This window comes from Mus caroli, chromosome 18 (genome assembly GCF_900094665.2).
Source record: "Mus caroli chromosome 18, CAROLI_EIJ_v1.1, whole genome shotgun sequence".
Classification (NCBI taxonomy): Eukaryota; Metazoa; Chordata; class Mammalia; order Rodentia; family Muridae; genus Mus; species Mus caroli.
In genome coordinates, this window is record NC_034587.1 from 44,215,153 (window position 1) to 44,243,024 (window position 27,872).

At 43.7% G+C, this 27,872-nt stretch overlaps 1 protein-coding gene across 3 annotated transcripts in view; it reads right to left on the minus strand.

Moving 5' to 3' along the window:
* Positions 1–907: 907 nt before the first annotated feature.
* Sema6a (semaphorin 6A) overlaps positions 908–27,872 on the minus strand; it is a 118,082-nt gene continuing 91,117 nt past the window's right edge. Inside the window, exons 19-20 of one of the 3 annotated variants that reach the window (XM_021150341.2) lie at positions 22,713–22,877; positions 908–5,197 (exon numbers count right to left, since the gene is read on the minus strand). In XM_021150341.2, coding sequence (XP_021006000.1) covers positions 3,996–5,197; positions 22,713–22,877 — 1,367 coding nt within the window. In that variant the 3' untranslated portion in view covers positions 908–3,995. The remainder of the gene's footprint in view (positions 5,198–22,712; positions 22,878–27,872) is intronic. The other 2 variants (XM_021150342.2, XM_021150344.2) reach the window with 2 other exon arrangements.

Sequence of the window (27,872 nt, forward strand, 5' to 3'; positions counted from 1 at the left end):
GTACAAGAGAACACGATTAGAAGTCATTTACGACAAGATGATTGGGCCACACCGAGGTACCACTCTGGATGTGAACTGAATCCCCACCCTGCAGCCTCTCACACTCAATGGCTCACAGCATGTTTCTGTGACTAAAGGTCACAAGTGAAATACCTTAGCCAAAGACTTGTTTAAATAATTGTTTTTTAAAAAGCCTCCAGAGGGGAAAACCTGACGCAGGCATTTCATAATGCTATCCTGAAGGAGGGAAGGGGGAAAAAAACAAAAGCTCTTTATCCTACTATTATAACGCAGCCATCTTCCCAGTTACAGGAAAGAAACGCTAACAGAGAGCACTTCCAGACTCCACCTTATCAATATGTAAGAAGGCTGAAGTCACATCTGGGCAAGGATCTATTTTTAGTGGACCCTCCGTACTAAAATCCTAGCCTTGATCTCTTAAACTATCAAGCCTACCATAAATGTTTGATGATGAACAAGCCCATAAAAGGAAAGCACAAGAAATGAATAGAGGGAGTCAACGCGTGCTCTGCCTTTTAATTACAGAGGCTTCTACTAAAATCCTGCTCCAGGCTGGGTGCAGTCAGAGAAAACACATCAATAAGTTGGGTGGAAGGGGCAGGGCGAGGAGGCTGCAAACAAATACGCCTAACTATATGGTTATTTATAATAAGGAAATCAGAGAGCGAGAGCAAGAGAGATATATATATATAGAGAGAGAGAAAGAGAGAGAGACAGACAGAGAGAGAGAGAGAGAGAGGGAGAGAGAGAGAGAGAGAGAGAGAGAGAGAGAGAGAGAGAGAGAAGAGAATCCTATCCTGAGAGGGGGGTGGGCAGGAGAGTGGCTAAAGAATGAAAACTAAAGACATAAACAAAAGCATTCAGCACACAAAAGATAACATAGAACAGTCTGATTTTATTACTCTTAAGTAATAGAGCCATTTCCCTTGATTTTTCCGCTCTTCCCCCTTTCTTTTTCATTCTCTCTCTCCTTTTCTTTTTCTTTTAAACTACATACATTAAACTGTGAATCAGATGTTAGGATGTGTGGAGACGGAAGGAAAATTGGTGACATCACAATATTTTTACAACTTTACAATCAATGTAAGTCTGCGTTTGTTACATTGACACTGTCTAGCCAGGGTGGAAAGCGAAGGCACGCTCGGGTTCATGGGCAATCTCCCCCCTCCCCCCAAATGCAAGGTCAGGGCAGAAAGGGAGAGGGACAGGGAAAAGCAGAAGACCAGCTCAACACATGTGGTACACAGAAAGGAGCGGGGTGTGGGGTGTAGGAATGTGGGTTTTGACATGGGTCTCCTTAACACAACTGAGGCAATGACACCCATTAACATGGGCATGAGGTTGGGGTAATACTCTTGGGAGTCAAACGGGAAGAGAGGGTATGGGGTGGCTGACAGGCACCTTCTTTTTCATTTTTGTATTTGTGAAGAAAAGGAAAGAGAGAAGACACGACCTGTTTCTAGAAAAGCCTTTCTGGCTTCAGGGTGCAGTGGTTACAGACCATGAACAATGACTCCTCTAAAGAGCAAAACAAAACCAGTGATATCTTCTGTATCTCAAACAACGGTCTAGCTGGTCTGAGGCAGGTCTTGGAACAAAGGGCTATGCACCTGTTCTCGGCTGTACACCGCGGGCTCTGCAGGGCTGCTCAGATGGCGGGTGCAACATAGAAATTTTGAATAAGCAATTCGAATTTGTTCTTGCCAATCTTTTTTTTTCTGAAAGTTTTATTATTATTATTATTGTTTTAGTTTAAAAACAAAACCAAACCCAGATCAAACTGGAAAAAGAAAAGAAACCAAGAGACCACCAAATAAACTGTTTATATGGAAACAGTGCTCATGGTTTACAGTGTGCAGACAATTCTTTTGTTCATGATAGAGTAAACAAAGGCTCCTTCTGTGTGCTTTAGCAAATGAAAACCAAGGGAGGGGAAAAACAAAACAAAAAAAAGCAAAAAACAAAACCACACACTACCCCTCCCAACCCTCTACAAACAACAAACAGATAAAAGAATTAAAAAAAAAAAACCAGAAACAAACAAACAAAAAAAATACGTTTGCCCCAGAAATGGATTTTTCAGCATCCATTGTGGTTAGCTTGTACTTTGGGGTACCCATTAATCACAGCAGGGACCAGCCTGCCTGGTCTATTTTCTGGTTGATTCTCTGTGCATCGCCTGGGTGTGATGAAGGCACAGCTAGGAGACGCCTCCCAGTTGCCTCCCCAACCACCGCAGCAAGATTCTCCAGTCAGTGAACACAGTCCCTTCTCTGCTGGCTCAGGAAGATGTCACCAAATTGAAATGATCTGGGAATATAAGGGAAAGGGGGTTTTTCCACCCACAACACTGGAGGTCCATGCTCTGCATGCATGGCCAAAGGGTGGCTGGAGTTGGCACAAGGGAAGACAGGGAGAACTGAAGGGTGTCACCCAGCCTTCGGCATTACAACCATCGCTACCGTGTCTGTTCCGTTTGCTTGTCTCCAGTCTTCCAGAGGGCTGAATGGAGGGCAGGGTTTAAATAAATATCTGCCTTTATTTCAAGTAGGAAAAGAAAGTTGATCATAACGACAGTTTACAAGTGTATACAACTCAGAGTGTAAGGCACAAATTTACATGTGGAAAACAGGCTATTCACAGATGTAACCTCATGAAACACCCGTGTGATCAAATCATTAATTTATGCAAGGTAGCAGCCAGCATATTAATTAGTTCACACAGTTTGTGGATCTTTGTTTTGCTGTCTCACATGCAAGGTGAAATGAGATGGCGGGGGTCAGGGGTAGGGGGTAGGGGCAGGTTTTACAAGCTAATGCCTTCCTGATGGTGGGGTCCTCAGACAAAGCCATGTTTACGGCCATGGGGCTTAGGCACCATTCTAAACATTTCTGTCCTGGTTGGAAGTTAGACTTTGGAAGGATTTTAAACATTTTTTTTCCTCTTGGCGAGAAACCCAACTGACAAATTAACTAGATTTAAATAAATATTCCTTCCTAGCACTGTCCTTTAGCTACTGACCCGATAGTCCAAACACAAAGCTCAGAATTCCAGCTCCAAATTATTTACTCAGTGAATTTATTGTAAAAATAAAGAAACTCAATTATTCCAGTTAATGGATTTCACGTTAAATAGTTTAACTTTCCACGGGCTTCCGCAGAGCTGTTCATGTGGTGGCATTTGGAAGAGTCTTTTCCTTGAGGAAAAAGAAAAGGGGTGGACAATAAATAAGAGTTACTTGCGTTAACGGTCACGTTATTCATTAAAAGCGAAGAGGAGCAGAAATCTATGACATCGTTGCCCAACATGGCATTTACCTGCTATCACAAAGCTGTAACACTGGTGGGCATTTCACAGTATCTGCGCATAGTAAACTTCTGCCATTGTTAAAGTCTGAGTTAGAATTATCAATGAGTCCTTTATTATTATTTTTTTTTAATTTTCATGATTTTTTTTTTTAAAAAAAAAGTTTTTTTCGTGTGTGTTTTAAAGTTTCGGATGCTTAGCCAAGTTTGGTAACGTCCTGTGTAGTCAGGGACAAAATGTGGTTGTCGTTTACCATTGTGTGTGTGGTGTGGTGTGGGATGGTGTGGTGTGGTGTAGTATGGTGTGGTGTGTGTGTGTATGTGTGTAGTGCACGCATGTGACTGTGGCCTGTGTTCATGTGAGGATGGGGTGGAGATGTGCTTTTGGCTCATGTTTGTGATGATACTGAAGTCTTTCGTGAGTCCGACCTGCTGTATGACGTGGATGTGAAGGAAGAGACCGCAGAGGTGGATTGCTAAACCTTCACCAAACCACACGGCCCAATTTTGAAGAGTATCCCTATGTCCCAGGGAGGAGGACCCAGCGTCCTCAGCTCCTCCAGGGCCATCTTGGTCGGGTGGATACTCGAGGCAGTGGAGACCTTGCTCAGCTGGGTGGGTGCCTCGCCTCATCGGATGCTTCAACTCCTGGCCCCCCAACCCCTGGGATTATGTACACGCATCATTGGGCTTCATGGATGTGGAAAGGGGAGCAAAGGAAGGTTTGGGGGGTACATCTGGCTTTAGCGAGGGGGTGCGCTTCAGCCCCGACCTCGTCAGTGAGTTGTAGGCATTGAGGCTGGGCTGCCTCGAAACAGTCACGGCCTGGCCAGAGGACTGGGAGCTGTGCACCTGGATAGAGTCCACCCGCTGCGGGGCGGGAGGTGGGTTGTCTCCTCGGCCAAAGCTCTGGTTCCTGGAGAGGTGGGAGGAATTGGAGGAGTTAGTATTGTTTCTTTTGAGAGTGGTGGCCTGGTGGCTTCTCGTGAGCGAGTTCGTGGGGTAGCTCCTCTTATATTCAAGCCCATAGGAGGAGGAGTGTTGCATCTCCAGCCTCTTGCTCAGGCCGGTCTGTGACAGTGAGGTTCCCGGGGGACCTAGGGAGGCCTCGCGCTGTGGAACTTTGGGGGGCAGACTGTCCAGGTTCTCCACAAGGTTCACCCCATGGTTGGGACTCTTGCTACTCAGGTGCTCTTTGATGGTCTTATACTCCAGGGTGGCAGCCTGGTCCTCCAGTGCCATCTGAGCCACCACCTCACTCATTTTGGGCTGATCTACGTACTCGTGCTGGTAACCCTGCTGCGTGATGGGCAGGACCACCACGCTGGGGATGTGGCTTGGGGAGGCCCGCAGGGGCAGGTCCGTGGGAATCACAGGGGAACCCATGGGAGGCATGTCCTTGGTGCAGGCATTGATGATGTTCTGGTTCCTCTCCCACTCGCGACTGCCGCGGTTGGGTTTCCGCTTCTGCTGCAGTGTCGGTGTGGACTCTGGGGTGGGCAAGGCGGTGAGGTCTAGGTGATGCTGGTCAGCCTTGATGAGCATCTTCGCGGTGTTGCTAGGCGTGGCCAGTTTGCCATTGTGCATGAGTGGTGTGAGGATGGCCTCGGGCTTTGGGTCCTTGGACTGGGTGTCCCCAAAGAGGCCACTGAGCTTGGTGACACTGCTCATAGATCCCCGACGCGAGTGAGTGAGCTCTTTCTCCTTGCGCTGCACTACTGCCACGTCTTTGCGCCGGTGATCGCACACACAATACACGATGATGCCCGAGAAGACGGCCCCCATGACAAAAGCCAGAATGACTGCAATGGCCAGGAGGGTGACAGGAACAAGCTGGTCGTTGCTTTTGAGGTAACTTTCCCGAATCACTCCTGGAATAGAGATCGCACATGGCATTAAGAAACGAACCACACACTGGGGGGTTTCTGGTGTTTGGCAATCACACTGTTAATTAATAACAGTAATAAGTGATGATAGCACCTCTGCATAGCTCATCTTCAGGGCACAGCTTGCCAAACATTAACTAATTAATCCTCCCTGCCCCCACCCCACCCCAGCCCACCCTGTGATGTGTATGTAAATCGACTTTATTTGTTGCCTTCTTTTGTGGCTGTCCTTCTCTCTGGTACATATTTTTGCATCTTCTTTCTAAGGACGATGGCTGGCAGGGTCAAATTTTATTTATCTGTCTTTTCCTTTTGATCTTTCCCACCTTCTATAGAATTAGAATAAATGAGCTATTTGGGTCTGGAGGAAGTGGCAACAATTTTATGCATGTTAATCGAACAAATCACACAACAATCCAGTGCTTTCCACTCAGTCTTTTCTTGATGACTGCCTTCTGACAAGGAGACCTCTGTCTGGAGAAAGGCATGTTTGCTTTTGAATCTACACGAGGATAGAGGGGGTTTATGTCACCACAATGAAAAATAGCTGAAGCTCACAGCTTACAGTATTTACATTTATTTTGCATGGAAAAAGGAAAACCCACACTTAATTTCAGGTAAATATGCAACAGAAGTGAGAGAATATTTAAATCAGGGCCCCATTATGGGCTTGTAACATGTCAGGTCCCATTATTACTCTCAGGGCTTGCTGTCACCATGAAAGTCCTCAGCAGAGCTGATCTCTTCGATTTAATAAAAACTACGTGGCTACCCCTGTCTATTATCTTCCACTACATTAACCAAGAAGCTTTGTATCTGAAGGAAAAAAAAAAGTTTCCTTTTCTATCCTGCTTAATCAGCCACCAAACTGAGCTCCTCTAGTCAAATGCAAACACTGGAGCTTTTATTTTCTAATACCAAGCGTGAACAGCCATCACAACCCTCAGATCCTAAGTGCTTGATGCCGGTAGCTAAAAAAACATAAAGTCTCAAATACTTGCATCTCTGCCTCTGGAGAGTGAGGGAGCATGAATGCATTAGAGGCACTGCATGAGGGAGTGTAAACATTGTTCCTATTATGGAAAGATGGCAAGACAGAAAATGTACCTTGTCTGGTCCCTGGAGACACATTTCTCACCTGCTAAATCAACTCTTTCTGGAATATGTTTAATGTGCTTTACTGGCAACTGTGAGGGGCACTGAATTAGAATGAGATGAAATAAGAAAAAAAAATCTCTATCTACTCCTAAACTTCTGCCATATTCGACCCTTAAAGTTTCCCTGCTTGTTGCTGTTACATTTTAAATGTCACAGCCTAGACCTAGAAGAAACATAGCTCTGTCATTGAGGGAGGGGGCTGTTTCTGATGAAAATATTTTGATTATTAAAGTGAATGTGTCCAAACCCAGAGGACCTAGCTGGAAGATCACACTCTTCTCTCTCAAGGACCCTTTTATATTGTGACGTCATTACATGTGCTTGCTGGGGAGGTGGGGGTGACTTTCCTGTGACAAAGAATTGTGACTTCCAGTGGGAATAGACAGGAATAGCAAACACCTTTTAAATTGCAAGATTTTATGATTAAACAAATACGCTTGGTGATGGGGGGAGGAGCGGATAATGAACCCCAGGAAACACAGTGGAGATGGTAAGCTATTGACTAATCTCTCAATGTGACACTTTTCAAAGATTTCCAGACTTATCTTCATGAGCTTTTTTAAGGGCTACAAAACCAAAGAGAAGAAGAAAGAAAACCAAACCAAACCAAACCAAAAAACAACCCAGCAGGGAAATGTGGTTCTAACTCACACATTATATGTGTGGTGCTCCCTAGACAGTGGGGTGTCTTGCATTCAAATATGTTTTAATACCTATGCCTGAAAGAAAACGTGCTAATGAAGATTTCTTCCTAAAATTTACATTTCCTTTTTGTTGTGTTAAAATAGCAACTGATTTTCCTTCAGTTCTGGTTGTGTATGGAATTCTATTGCACACATTCTCAAGCTTCCTACACATAATTGCACAAACAAATGTGTACACCTGTGAATAAAATGGTTTCATTTTTGTCATTGATTTGGTGAGTTCCGTGGTTCTAACCACGACAAGACTTGTAGTGGACAGAAGTTCTCACCACAACAAGCACCTCACGGTCTCACTTTAGGCACTCATATTTAGCAGGGACTGTCTTACCAAGGGAAGTTGAATTCTTAGAGAAAGCTGACTAGAGTGAACTTTGGCATTCTAGCGCTTAAGTGGGTAGACCAAAGCAGAGCGTTGAGACTAGATATCATAAGGACTCCCCATTCAACCTCCGTAGCTTGCTCTAACACAATAACCAGGTGTAGTGTGTTTTCTTTCATACAGCAAGCTTGTTGATGAGTAATAGGAACTCAAGACAGTCCCTTCTTCCTGTCCTTTGGGTAGGTATTGATGGACAGAAGTTAGAAGGCCAGTCCCAGAGAGTAATGTTCTTTGTTCTGAAGTCTTGCAAATCAGAAAGCCATCTTTTCATCAGAGTATCCTAACTCGCTGTATGTCAGATGCTCACACACATTGACCCACTGCAGAAAGAATACCACCAATCGGTCTGCAACTCCCATCTCCTTATACAGAGCACCATCAAGTCAGGCCCTCCTCCTGTGGGCTTCCCTTTTATAAGAAGCTGGTCCGAAATCTTAAAATGAGTTTGCTCACATGATCGAGTTCCTCCCCTATCAGCCCCTTGCCAGTTGACCTGTCCTGTTGTGTGTTGTCCCAGCTCCCAACCCCTGTGTACAGTGAGCAGAGTGTGACTTCAGTACAATATGGCTGGAACAATCCATTTACTTCATTGAGAACTCTGTGTAATGACCACATTTATCCACTGCTCCTCCTTACCTGTAATTCTAGCTCCTAAATAGCCTTCTTTCATGTGCAAAGGTCTTTAGTTGTCTGAAGACTCCTAGAAACCACTTTTTTTTTTTTTAATACCGGCAAAGACTTTTCTAGCTGATGACATTTGAGTTCAGGTTTCTGGTTGTTAACAAGTCAAGTAGGATCTGACTTTTCAGGAAAATGGTGTCGCTATTTTCTTCAGTCTCATTTTGCTAGGTAAGTAGTGCTTTACAAACAAGGACCACATAAAGCCTTCCTGCATCTCTTCATACCTTAGGTGAGAAAAGCAAGGGGGCTTTGCTTATCTGTTTCGACAAGACAAATTCAGAAACCCTCCGTGCCTTGTGAAAAACAGAGCAGAGAGTAAGTGCTAAGGGAAGCTTAGAAAGGGGCTTTTATTTTAGAAATGCCTTCCAAGCCTAAAGATGTGAAAAATTAGCAGTGTTCAGGGCAACAATGAAATTAATTTTGTAATGTAGCCATGGTGAAGGTTTGAACACAAAGCTCTAAGAGGTTGATCAGGGAGGCTGATTCAAGTAGGGTCTGGAGTCTTGGGTCCTCACCTACAGACTGGTGACATTTTGGAGAGTTGCTTAACAGCACTGGACCTCAGATTTTTCATCTATAACCTGGGCTCAACACAGTCTTGCTGCCTTCAGGATGGTAGGATGATCAAATGAAGGCCCAGAAAGAGCTGAAATGCCAGTTTGGGGGACAGAGCTAAAGGTCAGAAGACTGCACAAAAGGTAAATGGTAGGTTAGTAGCTCTCAGGATGGTAAGTCACAGCATCTCTGGTTGAGTCTGTCAGTTATCCATCTTCCCAGAGAGGCAGGCAGACGCATCGTTACTGCTTCTTATGGTGCCAAATGTGGCCAGAGAGATGAGAGGACACTCAAGGTAACCTATGAGTATGTTTTTATTTCAGGACAGCTTGTAGGTCCTGAACTTTGAAATAATTAAAACAAAGCTTGAAATATATTGAGCACACCCCAGCAAAACCAGTTAGATGCCCAGTGGACTAATAATTCCATATTCAGCTCCTTGAAGCAGTTGCCACACTACTTGAACTTGTCATCCTGGCTTTCCCCAGGATCCAGAGTTATGTAGCTTAATAAGTGACTATTGAACATGTGGGGTTTCAGTACATTGTAGGGACACTTTAAAACACATTTCTAAACCCTGTGAGTCATCTTTGGATTGACCATAAAACCTTGGTTTGGAAGTCTCAGAAAGACATGCTCTTCAATTATGGTCTTGATAGAATTTTGCTATCAGACAAACAAAAATCTATAAAGGTACCCGGGTATTTGCTCAAAACAGTAAGAGGAGAAACTGTCTTATAAGTAAAAAGACATAGCTTTGTGATAATTGCAAAGAAGCCCCTGAGGGTGAAAGGGCTATTTATGATAACTGATGCTCCAGTGAGATTACTTAATTTGAAACCAATGTATCTCTGCAAAGAGCAAAGGACTATAGGCTGGAGCCAGAATGAACATCCATTGCTTCAGATGCTGTGTGGATCCTGGGGATGGAACATTCTCACCTGTCCAAGTACCCACACACGATACAGAAGGAAAAGAATAGCCTTTTCCACCCTGGGCTGTTGACATGCTTTCTATCGGTCCCCAGGACTTCTGTTCTCACCAGTTGAAATTGGGGCGTTTGGAACAAAAACAGTATCCAAAAAAAAAAAAAAAATGCATCGGATTGATTCATTAACCACCAGCTATTTCTCACCAGTCATAAGGTGCTAAATGGATCTTCATTTCCACTTTCCTATTGCAGGAGGCGAAGAGCGCAATGGCACAGAGATTTCTCTGAAATCATGCCTTAAATTGGCAGACCTAAGAGGGGTTGATCCTCTGTACTTTTTTTTTTCCTTTTTGAAGTGAGAATTTTCAGGTTGCCTAGAGGCCTCAATGAGGGAATTTGAAGCTCTTTGGAGGCCAGAGCAATGAAAAGATTATGAATGATACTGCCCCCCGGGCTCTGCAGCCCACGATTCAAAAATAAGAGCAATTATAGATTGTAAAATCAGAAGGAGCCCTGATACAGTTCTGAGTTTTCCCATGATGACCTTGCAAATGAATTCTAATATGTCAGAAACCCAATCCTCTGTTTAGAAACGTGGCTTTGGGAAGTAGGTAACGGCTTCCTCCGCGCCTGCCTTGCCTGTATACAGGAGCCAGATCTGGGCTGTAGGGTAGCATACTTGGACAGGATGCTATCTCTGAACTCTGGGTTAGACTGAGATTCTCTTGCTGTCTTTCTTTCCGTTCTCCTGATATTAGCATCGTGGAGGCTGCCCTTGCCAGACAGATATTTCCTGAGCACACTAAAGCATGGAGCTGAGAGGTGGGGGTTGGTGGTGAGGGAGGCACAAGCCAGGATGGGGAAGGAAGGCAGACCTTGCAATTAACTCCACCCAAAGTATAGAAATAGAATAGGATATACCCTTCCCATTCCAAGGCCAAACAATGCTTTAACAAGGAGATGAAATTGAGCTGAGTTTTAAAGATGTGTAGGGTTGCTGTATCCACACCAGTAAGAAAGCATCTAACTCCTTTCTGGTCCCTTACACTTTAGTGTGACCCATCCTGCTGCACTGTCCTTTGATACTGGAGTTTCACACATTTTGCCCCCTCTGTCTGGGACTATCTCCCACCTTCTCACAAATGTGGCTCGATTATTAGAGTCTAACCTAAGAGAAGACTGCCTCACTCTGGGCCAGGACTACTTTCTACATCTATTCTGGGGCCCTGATCCTCTCTCCAAGAATCATCATTGGCAAGATGCATACTTTATATTTGTCTTCCTTGGCGAGGCTAGTCTAAGAGAGACAAACTCACCAATCAGTCCCAGGAAGATGTTCAGCAGATATCTCTTAAAGCAGCTGTAAATAAACGCTTGGGTGAATGAATACAGCTGGAGGAAAACTAAGAAAAAATGGAAGCCATGAGCCTTTGGGAGAAAGATTTGGACAGCCTTGAATGACCAAAAAAGGTGTGTGGAAAACCTGGCTGATTTAGCAGCAGAGTTCTTTCATCTTGTCAGGGGAAGATGATGCTAAGATTGCTTTGTTCTATATTAAATTCAGGACTGAAAAACTACTAGCTTACAAAGAAACCAGAGCCAAGTACCCTTGCATCAAAAGCACAGCTATTATCATTATCACTCTTTTTGACAATTAGAACTCTCAATCTCCAAGCGTACCCATTACCTGCCATTTACACAGAGACCTTGGAGATGCTAAATGACCTATCAAAGTGGACAGACTTAGATAAAATCAGTTCTGCTTAGTAATCTAAAAACCGAGCCATCCCCATCCCCTCTAGTGACCCTTCTCTCCTGGTCTAAGACGCAGGCGACCAGGAAACTCGAAATGGTTAAGTGTGTACTTTAGCCTCTCACCCTCGATCAGTGGGCTGCCTGTTTCGGGGCTGCGGTGGTATGATGGATGTGTCTGTCTCCATAGTGAACTGATTAATAGGCATCTGTGCAGAGCGGACCCGGTGACCACAAAGACAACAAAGCTGCTCTGTGTCCTTTAGAGAAATATGCAAAGGCAGAAAGGAGGACGGACATTTCCTCCATCGTTGAGCCAGAGGGGGTTTGTGTTGGGTCTGAGAACGAAGAACGATGGCAAAACCCCAAGAAAAGCCCCGGGAGTCAGATCCCCTAAAAATAGACTCCCGATTCTGCTGTAGAGTAAGACAAGCCTGCAATTTCCTTGAAATCCTCATAACAACTTGAGTGAATAGAATCTAACAACCCAATTTTTCTTGTTTGAAAAAATCTTATTGCAACAAACTGCCAGGCTCCGAGTCCTCCAAGGCAATCAGAATGAATGAAGCAACCGAGAGCCAGCGAGCACCAGGGCTAACCACATAGAGCTCACTGTAATCCCTAGGAAGAGAAGAAAGCAAGCATCGGGAAAGCCTCAACTGCAGTCTGTCTGTCCTCGGGGCCACACCCCAGCCCGCAGGGATGGCCACACTGAAAATGAAGTGGTAGCTTTCTGCGGTTACTTCGGCAGGAAACAGCGGTCTCCTTGTGTTAGGGACTAACGTTATCCAGATGGTTTGGAAGAGACTGAAAATGCCAGCAGCCTTGGAAGTGGGCTCGAATTTATAACTCAAACTTTCCTTTTTATTTTGTTACTTTTTTTACCCTCTGGCATTATATAGATTAAGCACTGGGAGGAGTCCCAGTCTTCGAGATGTCTAAAGGGTATGACTCGCAGCTCCCTACCCTGGCCAGTTAACAACCCCAGGTTAGGACTCACACATTGAAATAAAGCTCACTGTGGTTGACTGTGGATGAGCCTGCTGCCAGATCTGTCACCTCTGAGATGGTGACAATTTTGGTTGGGATGCCTTTATGTGAAGAGAAAGGTGGGCAAGCCTGAAGTTCGTGCAATTTTCTTTTAGAACCTGCCTCCATTTCCTCCTGGGCTCTGTTGCCTCATCCTCAGAGGCTCCACTGGCTTAGACATGACCTTGACAGTGGAACTGGATATTCAGGAGGTAGATTAGTGTCCCTGTTGGATCAGGAGTCATGGTACGATAATTTTTAAAGCCATGCCTTGGAATGTTGGTCTGTGGACTCATGCTTTAGAACTGTTACTGTCCGCATAAGTTTAGTGATTATTTTTGTGGTTTTGCACAAATTTTATTTTATTATTTTTAATTGTGTGTGAATGTTGCGGGGAGAGAGATGTATACACTCATCTGGTGTCAGTGGAGGGTAAAGGTATCAACTTCTCCATTATCGATAGTTTTAAGCTGATTGATATGGGTGTTGGGAACTGACCTTTGGTCCTCTGAAGAGCTGAATTTACTCTTAACTGCTGAGCCATATCTTCAGCACCATTTGTGAAACTTCCAAGGCCCAATGTTTTCTTTTCAGATAAGACCAAGATTTTAACATCTATACGATCTCTGAAATCAGACCAACTTCCTCATCCTGTCTTCTTCCTTTGCTTTATAATGAGATATCAAACTGTAAACTGGGGAACTGGCTACCCTTATAAAATTGGGAGGCTCAGACAAATCTTTGAGTTTAAAAAAAGATAAAATAAATAAGAGGGAAGGGATCTGCCCTAGTAATATTTCACTTCGAAGACGGCACTGGAAGATGTTAGTTATGAACATAAACTTTGAGGTTATAAAGACCTGGATTTGAGATGTGGTTCTATAGTTAACTATAGTTTCTCTATCAGCCTGAGCAACATGGGCTATAAAATGAGGGTTATTAGAAGCATGAAATGGGCTAATATGGCAAGCAGCTGACCTGGTTTTCTAAAACAGCAACAGCGGTATTTCTAAAATCTCAGAAAAGTCGCCTGCCTTGAATAGAACCCAAGATACTGTGTGAGTTAAGATTGGAGAAAAAGGATCAAAACATACCGACATGCCCAAAGTCTTGGAAAATGAGCTTCAAAAAGATGCCCCATGAGCAACTTGAATGGCCATGATTCAGTGCTCGCCAGCATCAGCAACACCTTGAGCGTGTTAAAGACACAGCTCTTCAGGTCCAGCCCCAAACCCCTCCTCTGCATCAAAGCCTAGCTGGGCTCAGATACTGAGATTTTTGTGTTCACTGACATTTTTGAACCTCGCCTTCAATGTTATTGGCATTATTATTTTTTAAGAGAACAAACCTATATGATTTAGATCAGACACAACTGAGGTGATGGATAATCAGGTTTTCAAAACGTTTTATGAAAAACATAAGAAGTAATTGAACCAAGTGTGCCTTGGTGTTCAAAGTGCCCATCTTCAGGGTATATGTGTGATTTCTTTACTCTGATTAACACTAACTTTCGGACAAAGAACACTGAAGTGGTGTTATTTTATTAGAAAACACCCAAATCCATCACATTTCTTCCTTGCGCAAATTTCTTTCTTTTGTCTTTTTAAAGATTTACTTTTCTTATTTTTACTCATGAATCTGTGACTGTGTCGGGGCATGTGCACCGAGTACCTGACAAAACTATTATATATCCCCTAAAATATGCTACCACACTCACAACGCCAAACCAAACCACCTCAACTTGTTAGTCCCGTAGCTCCAGAGAAGATGCATACGGTCTCTAGTGGCCCTAATGTGAGGGCACATCCCCACTTCTGTAATAGTGGCCACTGGCTACTGGTTGGATTGTTTAACTCAGATGTGTCCCTGATTGGATCAGCCCAGGTATGCCTGGATCTCAGGGGAAGACAAAGCAGAAAGCTTCTGGGTGCCCAGCCTTGGGTAAACTCACCTTCTTTATTGGACTACATCTACATTAGCTTCTTAATCTCCACTCATGATGGCTGATAATTGCTTGGGGCATGTAAAAATCTCTCCCCCTACCTCTGCATGACTAGACGTAAAAATCTCTCTCCCTACCTCTGCATGATTAGACGTAAAAATCTCTCCCCCTACCTCTGCATGACTAGACACAAGGAGAAGAACCCAGGAAGGTCCTCTCTCTCTTTATATTTTTCCAACTGAAAGGAGGAACCTGAGACGAGTCTCATATTAAGGCACTGCTTTATGATAACGAAAAACCCAGCAGGGCAGTGCCCTCCGTGGAACTTGGCACTTGGGGTCTGTTAAGGAGAACAGAATTGGAAAGTCCATCGACATTTTAAGTTACATTAAATTTCTGTTGTGTGCTTTTAAATCACAGAGTGCAAGGCCAATCAGCACGTAGGATGTATTTATTACCTTAACAAATGTCAGATGATTGCGTCCAGGGTTATCTATTATTTATGAATAACAAGAGGCTAGCGGACTGCAAATGACACACTTTAATATGCCTGAAAGGTTAGGCATAATATAGTTTACAGCCCTATAAATGTCTTTACACCATCTCCCCCTTCAAATAAAGCATTGTCAGTGGCTGTCCATATGGAAGTTCTATTATTCCTATACCATTCATAATGGCCACCTCTGACTCCATGGAAGGAATGGCAGATGTATGTTTGAAAAGAAATGGATCCTTGTAAAAATATGAACTTTAAAAATAACCAGGGTGGGAGAATTCCAATTACTCCATTAAAAGTGAATCGCATCACACAGACAGTTCCCAAGCTTCAGACTTGGAAGAGGTTAAGAAATATTAATTGGAAATGACAAACCTCTACGTTGTCTATAATGGGCTCTCTGACATTGACTAAGATCTCATCTAACATGTGCCCAGCATATCTGAGTACAGCCAACTATGTTTCAGTAGTTTGCTTCAGGGCTTTAGAGAGATTTAAAGCGCTGAAGAGACTTATGTCGGATGAGGTTCATGGGACGGCTGACAGTCCATTCAGTGGTCTGTGCACTGTGCAGGGTATTGCTTATCACTTTAAGCAGCCTCTATTGCCCTGGTACTACCAACAGAGCATAGCTTGTCATGCCCCTTCTCTCTGGTATAGTGATGTTTGTTATATGTTTTGGATAAGCCCTACAGAGCTGGAGGCCACTCTCACTTGTAATGTTAGAAAAGAGCAGCTATTCTTAGGAAATTATCCATTTTATTTCGCTGTCTGTAGACCAGTCTGCCTGCGGAACAAGGAGGGCTGCAAAGCGAGCTAGCTCAGAAGTCTTAAAACTAACAAATCACACAGAACTAGGCGCCGAGTGGGCTCTGAGAGTAAGCTAATATTGTTTTTCCATTCTTACATGGGACCCAAACTCTTAAATTGACTCTTCACAATTTCATTATGAAGACACAACAGAATCTAGAGGGAACACAGAGCAGTTGGATCAATTAAAGAGCAAGTGTGTAACTGCTCCAGATGTTCTGTTAATAAGATCACGCCTAGCCTAGTCCCCGGAGTCCTTGAAAGTTCCATTAAGCTGTCAGAAAACTTTGTCATCGTGTGTGTGTGTGTGTGTGTGTGTGTGTGTGTGTGTATGTGTGTTTCTACAAAAGATGGGAGAGAGTGGAAAAAACAAAGAGAGAGACTGAGGGGAAAGGGGGGTGAAGTGTACTGTCAGGAACGACAGGGCCTGAGAACATGGCTACAAAGGGAGCAGCACAACTGGATGGTGATTTTTTTTCCTATTTTTGTTTTTGTTTTGTTTTGTTTTGTTTTGTTTTGTTTTGTTTTCTGAGACAGGGTTTCCCTGTCTGTCCTGGAACTCTCTCTGTAGACCAGGATGGCCTCGAACTCAGAAATCCACCTGCCTCTGCCTCCTGAGTGCTGGGATTAAAGGTGTGAGCCACCACGCCCAGCTGATTTTTTTTTTTTTTTTTAATACACAACAGTTCAATCTGGTGTTTTAAAAGTAAAAGCTTAAGCTTTCCTAGTCATAATTTAGGACTTTCATTTTGGGAGAAAAATGGCTGTTATGTATAAAAGCGGGGAGGGCTCCAGGTGCTTATCTCTAGAAAATTCCAGTGTGGGTGTACTGACTCGGGCAGGCAGGGAGAAGAATAGCTTTTGCATGGCTGACATTTAGCTTTTTTTTTTTTCCCCCTTTCTACCCTTTCCACAATAATCTCATCAAGACCTTAGATGAATTCAGCTGGCTGTCAAGAGGATAGAAATTTAATTAGATCAGATCTACATCCTTGCCTGCACAACCCAAGGAACAATTGTAGTGGCTGCATGGGCATCTCTGCCTGAGCCTCCTCTCTGAGACGTGTGCATAGAAAGTTCCCATAGTCTCCACCCCAAGGCTCACTCATGAACTGTCCACGTGTGGCCATCCTCCTAGGTCCTTTCCAAAGGTCAGAAAGCCCAAGTCGATTCTGCTTCTGGGCAGTGACCCAAACAACATCCTGAAGCTAAAGCACTCTTGTCTCAGACTCGGTGACTTTAAGTTGCACACACCATGTTCCAGACCACATAGTTCAGTACTTAAGTAACGGGAGTGAGAAACCCCACTTTGGGGTTCAGTTTGCCATCTCTTCACTGGAAAAATGTCACAGTAGGCAGTGATACATGTTAGAACCAAAACTGACACAAGATTCCCTTCCCCAAATTCATAGAATCTATGTAATCCATAAATGCATGTGAGCAAACCAGCAGCCTAGGTCAGTTAATCCACCTTGGGCTTTTCTTTCCCCTGGTCTCTCCTGCTATCTCTCATTCCACCCCCCACTTCCCACCCCCCCTGAAAAACTAAGACACCTTAGCACCACACTTAGGGCACCATGCTCCCATTTTGAGCTCAGCTCCATTCTAGCCCTTCATAGCCTTGATCATCACATTAGTCACCCCACACGAAATGCCTCTGCTTTGTACCTTGTCCACTCGATTTGTTCTCCTTGCAATGTGTCTCCACAACTCTGACTCCCCCAAGCAACTTCTGACATCCAACTTTTCATTGAATGCCTTTCCATACCTCCTCCTAGTCAACCCCACCTGGAACCAACCAGTTATGGCCTGCTTTTACCCCCTCAATGCTCTGTCTGCTCTTCTTTGCTTCTCTTACATGGGCCTCATTTCCTACCACCAGAAGCTAGCTATGTAGCTCGCCCATTAACTCTAAATGGATACTGTGGGTTCTTATCAAAATCTGTATCTTCTTTAACACTCAGAAGAAAACTTACATTTCTACCTGGATGTTTGTTAAATGAACAAAGAAACAGAAAAAGGAGTGTGTGTATGTGTGTGTGTGTGTGTGTGTGTGTGTGTGTGTGTGTTGTGTATGATGCTTGTGCAGGCCAGAGGACAACTTTGAGTGGCATTCCTCAGAATACCATCTTTTATGTGTGTGTATGTGTTTGTGCACAGGTATAAACACACAAGTGTGCAATGCTAGGGTTGCAGGCACAAGCTACCCTATCCAGGTGTTTAGGTGGATGGTAAGGATTAGAATCCAGGTTCAATGCTTGTCCACAGCACACTCTGCAGAGGGGGTTGTTCGCACAGCCTCAAGAAAGTTTGCTCTTGGTCTTTGACACTAATGCTCTTGTCACACCACAATTGAACTATGATTTCCCAGTGCTTTCTCAGTTCCAGTGCCCACAAACAAACAAGCATCAGAATGACACCAAACATGGATCTGGATCATTTGACAATTGCTAAGAACTTCCTATTAAATAAACTTGATAACAACCAGGTGTATTAATGGTCTTGCTTGGGAACAATTCTATTTATGAGCTTTCTTGAGGTACCTGTGTCATTTGGAGCCTGCTCTTAGTAGCTCCAAATACCAATCCTATGTTTCAGACCAATATGCAAATGTTAGTGATTATTTTTCTGAAATCAAATGTGATAAAACGATCACAGAAGGATGTGGTGTATGTGTGTGTGTGTGTGTGTGTGTGTGTGTGTGTGTGTGTATTTTAAGACAAGGTTTTTCTGTGTAGCCCTGGCTTTCCTGGAGCTTGCTCTGTAGACAAAGCTGACCTGGAACGCTTGCCTCTTGAGTGCTGGAGTCAAAGGTGTGTGCCACCACTGCCCAGCTACAGAAGGAATTTTTTAACTTGAGTTCTTCTAGTGTGGATTATTGTCAAATTCCAAGTGTCATCCAGCTGTGAGGTAGGCTCCCAGAACCTCATTGAGTAAGCCTCCAGCACTGCTCTATAGTGGGCACCATATGCTACTTAGTTTTTTGGCCTTGTGACATAAGCTAGAGTCACTTGGGAAGAGGGAAACTCAAGTAGGAACGGGGTTAGTTCATGGGCAATTCTATCCCATGGCAGGTGGTTCTGGCTTATCTAATAATGGCAGCCATGGAGAGAAAGTCAGTAAGCGCCACTCTTCTACCATTCCTGCCTCTGCTCCTGCATCAGCTCCTCCCTTGACTTCCCTCAACAATGGGCTGTTGCTGAGAAGTGTGAACCAAGTAAGTTCTTCCCTCCCCAAGCTGCTTTTGCTCATGGTGTTTAACACAGCGACACAAAGCAAACCAGGACACTGCTACTGTTAAACTTCAGATACATAATACTTTGGAGGAAGTACGTCCCATCAGGGATGTATATATCTAGGATAAATCAATAGGGGGTCAAGTAACAAAAAATACTTGATACAAGGCTAACTAGAAGCTTGGACAAACAGTAGTGCTTTAAGAAAAAAATCTCATGCAATATTTGGTATATGCTTACACTGCAATACATTCAGTTTTATCTAAATATTTGAAAATTCCCATTTAAATGTATCTGAAGTTTAATTTCATCTGAGTTTGTTGTATTTTACCATGTAATCCTCCTTTTCTACTTCCAACCACGTGGTTCCATGACTCGAACTCTCAGACAATCATTTAAAAACTGTTTAAATTAGTGTGTGTGTGTGTATGTGTGTGTGTAAGAGAGGGAGAGGGAGAGGGAGAGGGGNTGGTTGTGAGCCACCATGTGGTTGCTGGGATTTGAACTCAGGACCTTTGGAAGAGCAGTCAGTGCTCTTAACCACTGAGCCATCTCTCCAGCCCCTACCACTCCTATTTTCAGTAAGAGAAGAAAGGTATAAGAGTGGCCATTTACTCCCTAAATTTGTCTAATTTAAAAATGAAAGCTCTTCTTTCTTCTGCTGTGGGGAAGCATGGTGGAGGGTAAGCCAGGCCTAAAAATAAACTGGGTTTTCTCTTTTATTTATATGTAATTAGAGCCCCTTTATAACTACCCAGTACCACCTCAATGGTTATTGGATGAATACATAATATATATTTTTAGATGTGGCAAAAACCAAGAAAGAAGTAGTCAAGCTGCATCTAATTTATCAAGTAGATGATTAAAAGGCTCCAGATATCCAGGGCCCAGAGATAAAACACAGTGGTTGGCTCTGTGTGTGTGTGTATAGTATGTGATTTTTGTTGTTGTTGTTGTTTTTTTTTTTTAAGTAATGAATCCAGGGCTTGGAAGATATCGGGCATTTCTTTTTTAAAGAAAAGAAGCATTAGACAAGGCCAGTAGGGTAATGAAGAGCAAGACTAGTTACTGAGAGAGAAAACTACTTCATTTTCTATGATAATGCTCCTTTGTGCCTCGCAGGTCTCTCGCTCTTTGTTAGTGTGATAGTATATCCGCACAACATCTGAATGCTACTTACAGTACAGAAGGAAAGAGCCTTGGAACAGTCCACAGGGTGGGGGGAAGAGGGCTTGGGTCTACTATTTTGAAAGGGGAGGCTAAGAGCAATGGTAGCAGAAGGGGGTTAGACTGCAAGGTGAGGACGGTGCTGTGACATAGGTGCAGGATGCACAGGGTTAAACCAAGACCAAAGACATGACAAGGAAAAGAAAGAAAACGAGCAAACATACTCTGGAAGTGCAGATGCATATTGGAAATGTGGAGTGAACAAGGAATGTGCCCAGCCCAGGGTCAGCCAGGAGCCATGCAGAGCTAAGGCACTGGGGACAGCTGGGGACATGTTGCTCACTGACACTTGTTTAATGGCTCAAATGAAAGGGCACCGGGCACGGGACTCCTCCCAAGAAGCTAGTCCATGGACACAGTTTCTGCTTAGCGAAGAAACATGAAGCATCTCAGAAACAATTCCAGAGTATCTTTGGCTCCGAGAGCTGGAACACACATGTGTCACATTCCCATGAGACAATCGGCCCAGTGGAGAGAACACTCGCAGAGGCCCTCGGGGAAACCCAGACAAGTCCAACATCCCAGCAGATGCGGAACACGAGGATGCGACGTCATTAAAGCACCAACATCGGGAGATGGAAAGAAGCCGGGAGAGAGAGCACGGGTTGGGTCAGGTTGAGGGACATCATAGTGAGTCGGAAAAGGAGCAGGGATGTTTTCCAGAGTGACGTCATCACCATGTCATACCACACAGTGCCGGGCGAAACAAAACAGACGTCGGAAACAAATCATGAGCAGCAAAACAGAAAGGTCATTCAGAGAAAAGAAGAAATCAAAAATCATAAATTAAAAAAAAATCACGGTACAGGGAACATTAAGCTCTTATCAATTTCGATTTTGGCATAACAACTCATTGGCATTGCCCCACCAGTGGTACACTAGAACTTGTCTAAATTAAAAAAAAAAATCAAACTCATATTTGATGGGGCAAGGCAAGGAGGCTGGTCATAGCACAAGAACAGCAACCATGTTAAACACCCATGCAGTCAACTCTGCCACCATTGTCTGACGCTATGCACACTGCTTCCAGCTTCCTCAGCGCTCATAAGAAGACCCGGGGAAACTGAACAATGCCGAGTGTTAAAACAATCTGTCAAAGCGCTAATTGGACTCCTTGAGAGCCTCCGTTCCTTAGGGGAGTAGATAAACGGAGGAAACGCATGCCACCCTTTCTCAGTGAAGAGCGGAGAAAATGACTGCAACCCAGGCTTGACTAGAAAGACTTTCTTCCACCCCCCAGAAAATTGTAACAGGCAAAACCAAAGGGAGACAGCCAGGGATGAGGAATCTGTGTTCTGGAGCCACACACAAACAATGTCACATGCTGAGGCCTGCAGCCTGCTGGGCCGTTTCCCCTTTACTGAATACTTTGGTAAGCTGGTAAGGACAGATATGCCTCTAACTTAAAGGGGCCGATGAGACAAAACCAGCTTTGTTCTTCTTTAAATAGATTTGAAGCAGGACATACAAAGAAACAGAAGTCTACAGGAGAATAAGGAAGTCAGCAAAGAGGGCACACAGGAGAGCGGGGCAAAGGGGCCATCTTCACCACTTAGGCATGGGAACTAGGGCAAAGGACTGCGCATTGTGCTCACAGGACAAAAGCAACGTAAAAATATATATGGAAAAATTAGCATGGGGATCTGTGCATAAAGGAGTTCATCTAAGACAAAAACAAAACAAAACAAACCTCCAAGAGAAGGCATGATACATTGTCCTCCAAGGGTCCCTGTGGATGCCTGACCCTCAAAACTCCAAACCTAGCTTAGATGGAACTCTTGAAAACATATAAGCAAATAATTCTGCATTGCGGGAGATGGCCCCAGCAACATAAGGGCCTTTGCGGCACTGATTTATTTACAAGACTGTTTTCAGGATGAGTAAAGGCCTCTCTGCTTGCAGCTGCGGCTGAAGTAGGATGTGTTACCAGAAGCAGCAAACAGCGAGAAAAAAAGACATGACATTTCCTGTCTGGAGGCCAGCACAGAAAGCAAAGGAGAATTTAGGACAGTTCACAGTAGAGTCCCTTTCATTTAGCGAAGCTTCCTTCCCGTGGCAAATGCATAGCAATTCTCCTGGATTCAATAACATATTTTTGTTTCGCCTCTGGTCCTCTAAGGGTGATTATAGTGGTCTGTGGAGCACAGGGCTATTCAGATTCAGCACCATGAGAGAGGGGCCAGCGCTGACTAGCAGGCTTTTACTTCCATTGCTTGTACTTGCCAAAACCTGCACAGCATTCCATCTCATTATGGCAGGAGGAAGAGGGGCTGAGAACTCACAGCATCAGACTAGGAGAAGTTCTGAGGAGTGGGAAAAGATTTGAGGAGCTAGCATTGGCTCTGAAGCAGCCCAAGCCTCTATCTCTTCTGGAGAGAGGAAGCCCTGGGGGACATGTTATTGGTTGTGTGGTTTCTCCTAGGTCAGAGAGCAAACGGGGATCAAGCCTGGCTCAAAGGCTGGGTTGCAGTCTTTTCTGAGATGCCTTCAATGATGGTGCCCTCACGCTGCTAGGATTCAGCTGGAAGCAGGCACACAGTCCTCCCCTTTCCCCCACCCCTCTCCCCTCCCCATAGGAAGTGGCACTTCCAAGGCCTTACCCTTCTTGTCCTGGTGGTTATGAGAGGACACTGCCCCCAAAGGGTCTGTGCTGCCAGGTGCCTCGAGTAGGTCGTTCCAGTCCAGCATGCCTCCCCTAGACTCATACCCGTCTCGGGATGCCGAATCTGACGTAGTGGTGCTGGGATAGAGGGAACTGGCGTGCCCTGTTTTCATCACAAATACAGTTAGGGAAACAACACCGAAGACTGGATTCCCTTTGGTCAGTTTGGTCAGGAGATAGGATACCGAGGGCAAGCCTTGGCAATGACAGGACTTGCTGATGGAGGTTGGTGTGTGTGTGTGTGTGATATCTATACCGTGCTGAGCACAAGATCCTTTCAACTTGTAGTCAGAGGATGAAGGGACAAAGACTGTCTCAGTTACAAGTGGGCTGAGCCTGGGTAATCACTTACCCTGTCCACATCATGTCACACCACAGGGACAGTGAACCCTGCCAGCCTTGGGAAGATTAAAGTGGCAGAATCGTGGACGTTTCACAGTGCCCGATGGTCAGGAAACACTAGTGTCTGTCCCTAGAACGCTTCCCATGGCAGCCTGAGGGACACTCCAGAAGCATGGTTTGTGACTGGGTAGGGCATCCATGACAGTGGATAGCCTCTCCCATCATAAATAACTGAGTCCTTCTCATCAAAGCTCCACAGTGTGTCTAGTGTTCAGTCTCAGCTAACCCCATGGGCTTTCTCCATTCCAAGGGATGCTCCCTCTGCCAAGGGATCCGTTCCTGCCTCTAGCTTGAAAGCCTTCTCTGATACCTGTCTATAGGGACACACCTTCGGCGTTTAAAGCTGGGTTCAGTGTTTTATGATGCAGATTTACGAGACATTGACTGAGATAATTAAACTAGAAAAAGGTAGGTTCTGATCCTGGATGTGGTGCCAGAAGACTGGTGAGTCAGGGAGCCATGGCAGATAAGTTAGACATTTCCTAGGAACACATTTGGATGCTCGCTCTCCATCATCCCACAAGATTAAATGCAGATTGTAGCGGTCCCTTTCATCTTGGCTCTCACAAATGATTTAAAGGAGCCTGATTAGCAGTCCATTCTTGTAGAAATAAAATATAGCTTTTCTGTGGCTTTCGAGTGGATTATTCAACCATCTTGCCTAAAGCAACATCTTAAGAACTTTAGAAAAGATATCACTGGGTGTCATTGCTTGTGCCTATAATCCTAGCACTTGGGAAGCTGAGGCAGAATTGCTCTGAGCTTGGAGCCAGCCAAGGCGCTCTCTCTCTCTCTCTCTCTCTCTCTCTCTCTCTCTCTCTATATATATATATATATATATATATATATATATATATATATATATAAATAAAGTTCCAGGTAAGCCTAGGAAAGAAAGTAAGACAGCTATTGTATGTGTGCATTGGCACAGAGGAGAATAGACTCAGAGTAATTCTAAGAGTTTTAGCCTCAGAATATGATTGATAGCCTTATACATGATAAATGTACAAGGTCCTATTGATAGATGTATTCTCTCTCTCTCTCTCTCTCTAATTGCAATTTTCATTAGAAGTAGGAGTTCCAGGAGACTTTAACATTACAAATTAAGAAACAATGTTTTCTTTTTGTTTGGGGGGGGTGTCTTTGTTTATTTATTCATATTTAAAGATTTATTTATTTTATGTATGTAAATACACTGTAGCTGTCTTTAGATAGATGAGAAGAGAAGAGGGCATCAGGTTCCATTGCAGATGGTTGTGAGCCACCATGTAGTTGCTGGGAATTGAACTCGGGACCTCTGGAAGAATAGTCAGCGTGGCTAAGAATCACTGAACCATCTCTCCAGCCACGTTTTTTGTTTGTTTGTTTGTTTAATAGCATTATATCCTAAAATTTTGCTGTCAGGGAAAAGCAAGCCAACAGAAGTTCACGTAAGCAATACTGATTTCTTTGGAAACACTACTCCAGAGAGCCGCCACAAAGCTTCGGTAACATTTAAGAAGTCCCTCCGTCTGTAGAACCTGGGTGGTTCCCACACAGCTTTCAACATCTGTTTTGTTGAAAATGCTCTGCTCTACAGCCCACTGCCGAAAATATGCTCATTTAAGCCTCACGGAATGTCTGACTCTAGATGCTGCATTTCTGAGTTCTACATCCCACCTAATGCTGATAAAAGAATTGGGGTAAGAAAATCAGCCTGAGAAATAGAAGTTATGAAGTTCCTTCCTGCTTCCCTTGACATCTAAGACATGTTTATTTCCACTCCTGAACTCAAGACTACATTAAAAAAAATTTATGGCCATCCAGAACTACAACTCAGCAACTGACATAAGAAAAGAATTAGAAATAGCTTTTTAGGTGGATAGGGAGGTGTGGAGTGAGGGTTACTTGCCCCTTCAAGTAGCAAGAATTTCTTCTACCTGAATGGATAGGCATTGTGAGCGCTTCCAATTTAACTGTGTTCAAGGGGCAATTTTATGGTAATGCCATAAGCGTAGTTTAGGGAGAACATTTCTTAATATGGTAATCTAGGGGAAATATATGCCTAAGGGACACGTTTTCTGTAGAAAGATTTCCTGGACCATATGCTACAGATACATGGAAAACGCATCGGTGACGGAAAGCTATGGCTACAGGAGGAAATTAATGTGGACCAGATGGTAGTTAGGTAGGAAAATGTTTTCCACAAATGTGAGAAATCAGCCTTCCTCCTATCTCTGAAGGGTTAGTCTAATACGCGCCATGTCTCAATTTTCTATATGTAAATGTAGAGAAACTATGCATCTGATTTACTCAACAGAAAAGGGAGGAAAAAAAAAGCTTTGTAATCTTTTAAACTTGTGCTTCAGGATACGTGAGCCTCAAAGTGTTGAGCCACCAGGTGAGAGTTCAGAAGAGCAGCAGCCCCCAAGGCAAGCGTCTGTTGACACTCCATCCTTAAACTGGACAGCTAGGAATCACGGATATTCTTTCTCACAATGTGATTTTACGATATGTAGCCATTGTCTATGAGACTTTGTAACCAAAAGGATGTCGTGAAAATAGGCAATGGCTTGAGGACATGGTATTGTATGTTGATGGGTTTGCTGCAATCATGCGGTCTAATAGGAACACATTTTGATCAGTGGAATGGATGCCATCATAGTCTTCACAGATCCAAAAACTATAGATATTTTCAAAAAGTTAATTTTCATGCATCGTGTGGTTTCTCTACATCTACAAGTCACTGTGAGTCTACAGGTTAGAGACCCTTCCCGCTATTCTTACTGTTAACAATGATTGTAGCCGATTAGACATAAGAGACACTAACTCAATACAGAGAGGAAGAGAGAGGAAAAACAATCAGGGCCCAATTCACTAAAAGGCGTTCTTGTAGATGTGACTGGTGCTGCCTACAGCTTTAGCCAACACAAAGCTTAACACAGTGCCAGACTAAAATGACGTCTTTCTCTGAGAAAAGGTAATTCCATTTTGGTGGTTTGTTTTGTGGGCCTAAAATAGCTGCGAAGCTCAGGACATACAGAAGACACAGAGGTGCCTTCTGGACTGTGTTCCTCATCTGTATTCACTCATAAACTTAGCCATTTGGTCCTCCCTCTGGGGATACAAATCCTGCACATACCATGCCTGACCCACAGCAGCCACTCAAGAAGTACATGCTCAATGAATTAAATATTTTATTTGTTCATACCAAGTACTAGATAAGTACTATCTACAGCATCTCTCTCTTTTTTTCTCCTTAAAAAATGTACTATGTTTTCCCTCCTTTGAAAGTATCTTTCTATGGCTCTTTAGTAATTTCCTGACCTCTGTGGTAGCCCATCACTGATTTTGATGGTAAATTTTTGCCATCTAACTACTGCAGGCTGAATAGTTCCTACCTGCAGTGGACAGGGTTATGAGCTAAAGGGGAAGCCCCGTTCTTCTCCGATTTCCTTCCAGAAACTTCAGATCAAGAGCTCACAAGAACTGGGCATTGTCCTTTCAAGTTTTCATTTTAACCTATCCCCATTAACGTATGGAAAAATTAATAAATGCCTGTTCTTTGAGGAGGAAATGAAGGCTCCAAACGTGCCTGCAGAGTGATTTCTGTCCAGAAAGGGCATCCCAGAGTTTAATTATATGTTCAAGGAATTCCCTGGGAGTTCAAATTGGTCTAGAACATTTGATGGATGCAAGGAAGGCTGCTGGTTCACTTTCAAGGCCTGAATTTCTCAACATCTGATAAGAATTATTCGGTTACAGGCCATGATTGCAAGGTCTGACGTTGCAAAAGACCAGGTGCTAAGTGGATTTCCTTCCTGAGGGTTAAGGTTAAGTTAGATGATGTTTGCCTTCTGAGCAATTCTCTCCTGGTCTGCGCAGCTCAATATTCCTGTTTGCATCATAGATGAGCAGATGTCAAAGGTGGAGGAATTCTGCAGACTTGTCTGTTCTGCCCTGTGTTGAATCATGGCGGGGCTGGGTGGGGAACTGCATTGCAAAGCTCTGGGTTTTAAGACAGTCTTGAAGACTTCAATAAGTCTTTTATGTTAATTTATGTTAACCAGGCTTAGGGCCTGAAATTTTACATAGAACAATTGAGCACATTTGTAGCCACCTTGAAGAATTGCTTGTTTCCTAAATTTTGTGGTTTTTCTCTTCTTTCTGTCTTTCCTCCATTTTTGCCTGGGCTTACATTTAAAGACTGCCTCTTAAACCATTCCTTTGTGGTGTATCTAGGACACAAAAAACTATAAATGGCTGAACTCACCATCCAAATTAAAAGGCAAAAGCTTAACTTTGATACTACAGAGATGGTTTCATATCATGCTTTTTCTCTTTTTCTTTCTTTCTTTTTTTAAAAAATACATTCAATCCTTTAAATGAATAGGTGTTTGGAAGTGCTAGGAAAACCAAAACCAAAACAGCTGCATTCTGGCTTGTACGTGAGGAAGTAAGGATAACCCCTGAACTTGGATCTGTGCTTGTGTATTTCAGGTGGAGAACAATGGGCAAAATCCTGTTTGGATATTACACTCACTGCCTCATGCTTCCTTGCATACATTCTGAAGAAGTCTTACTGGAAATATGTTTAAATATTCAAATTCTTTCTGAACTTGAATGTTTTTGGCCATTTTCATGCTACACAGCAAATGCTTGCCTCATAACACCCTGGTGTCTGTGTTGTTATATGGGAATTTCCCTGTTGGAGAGG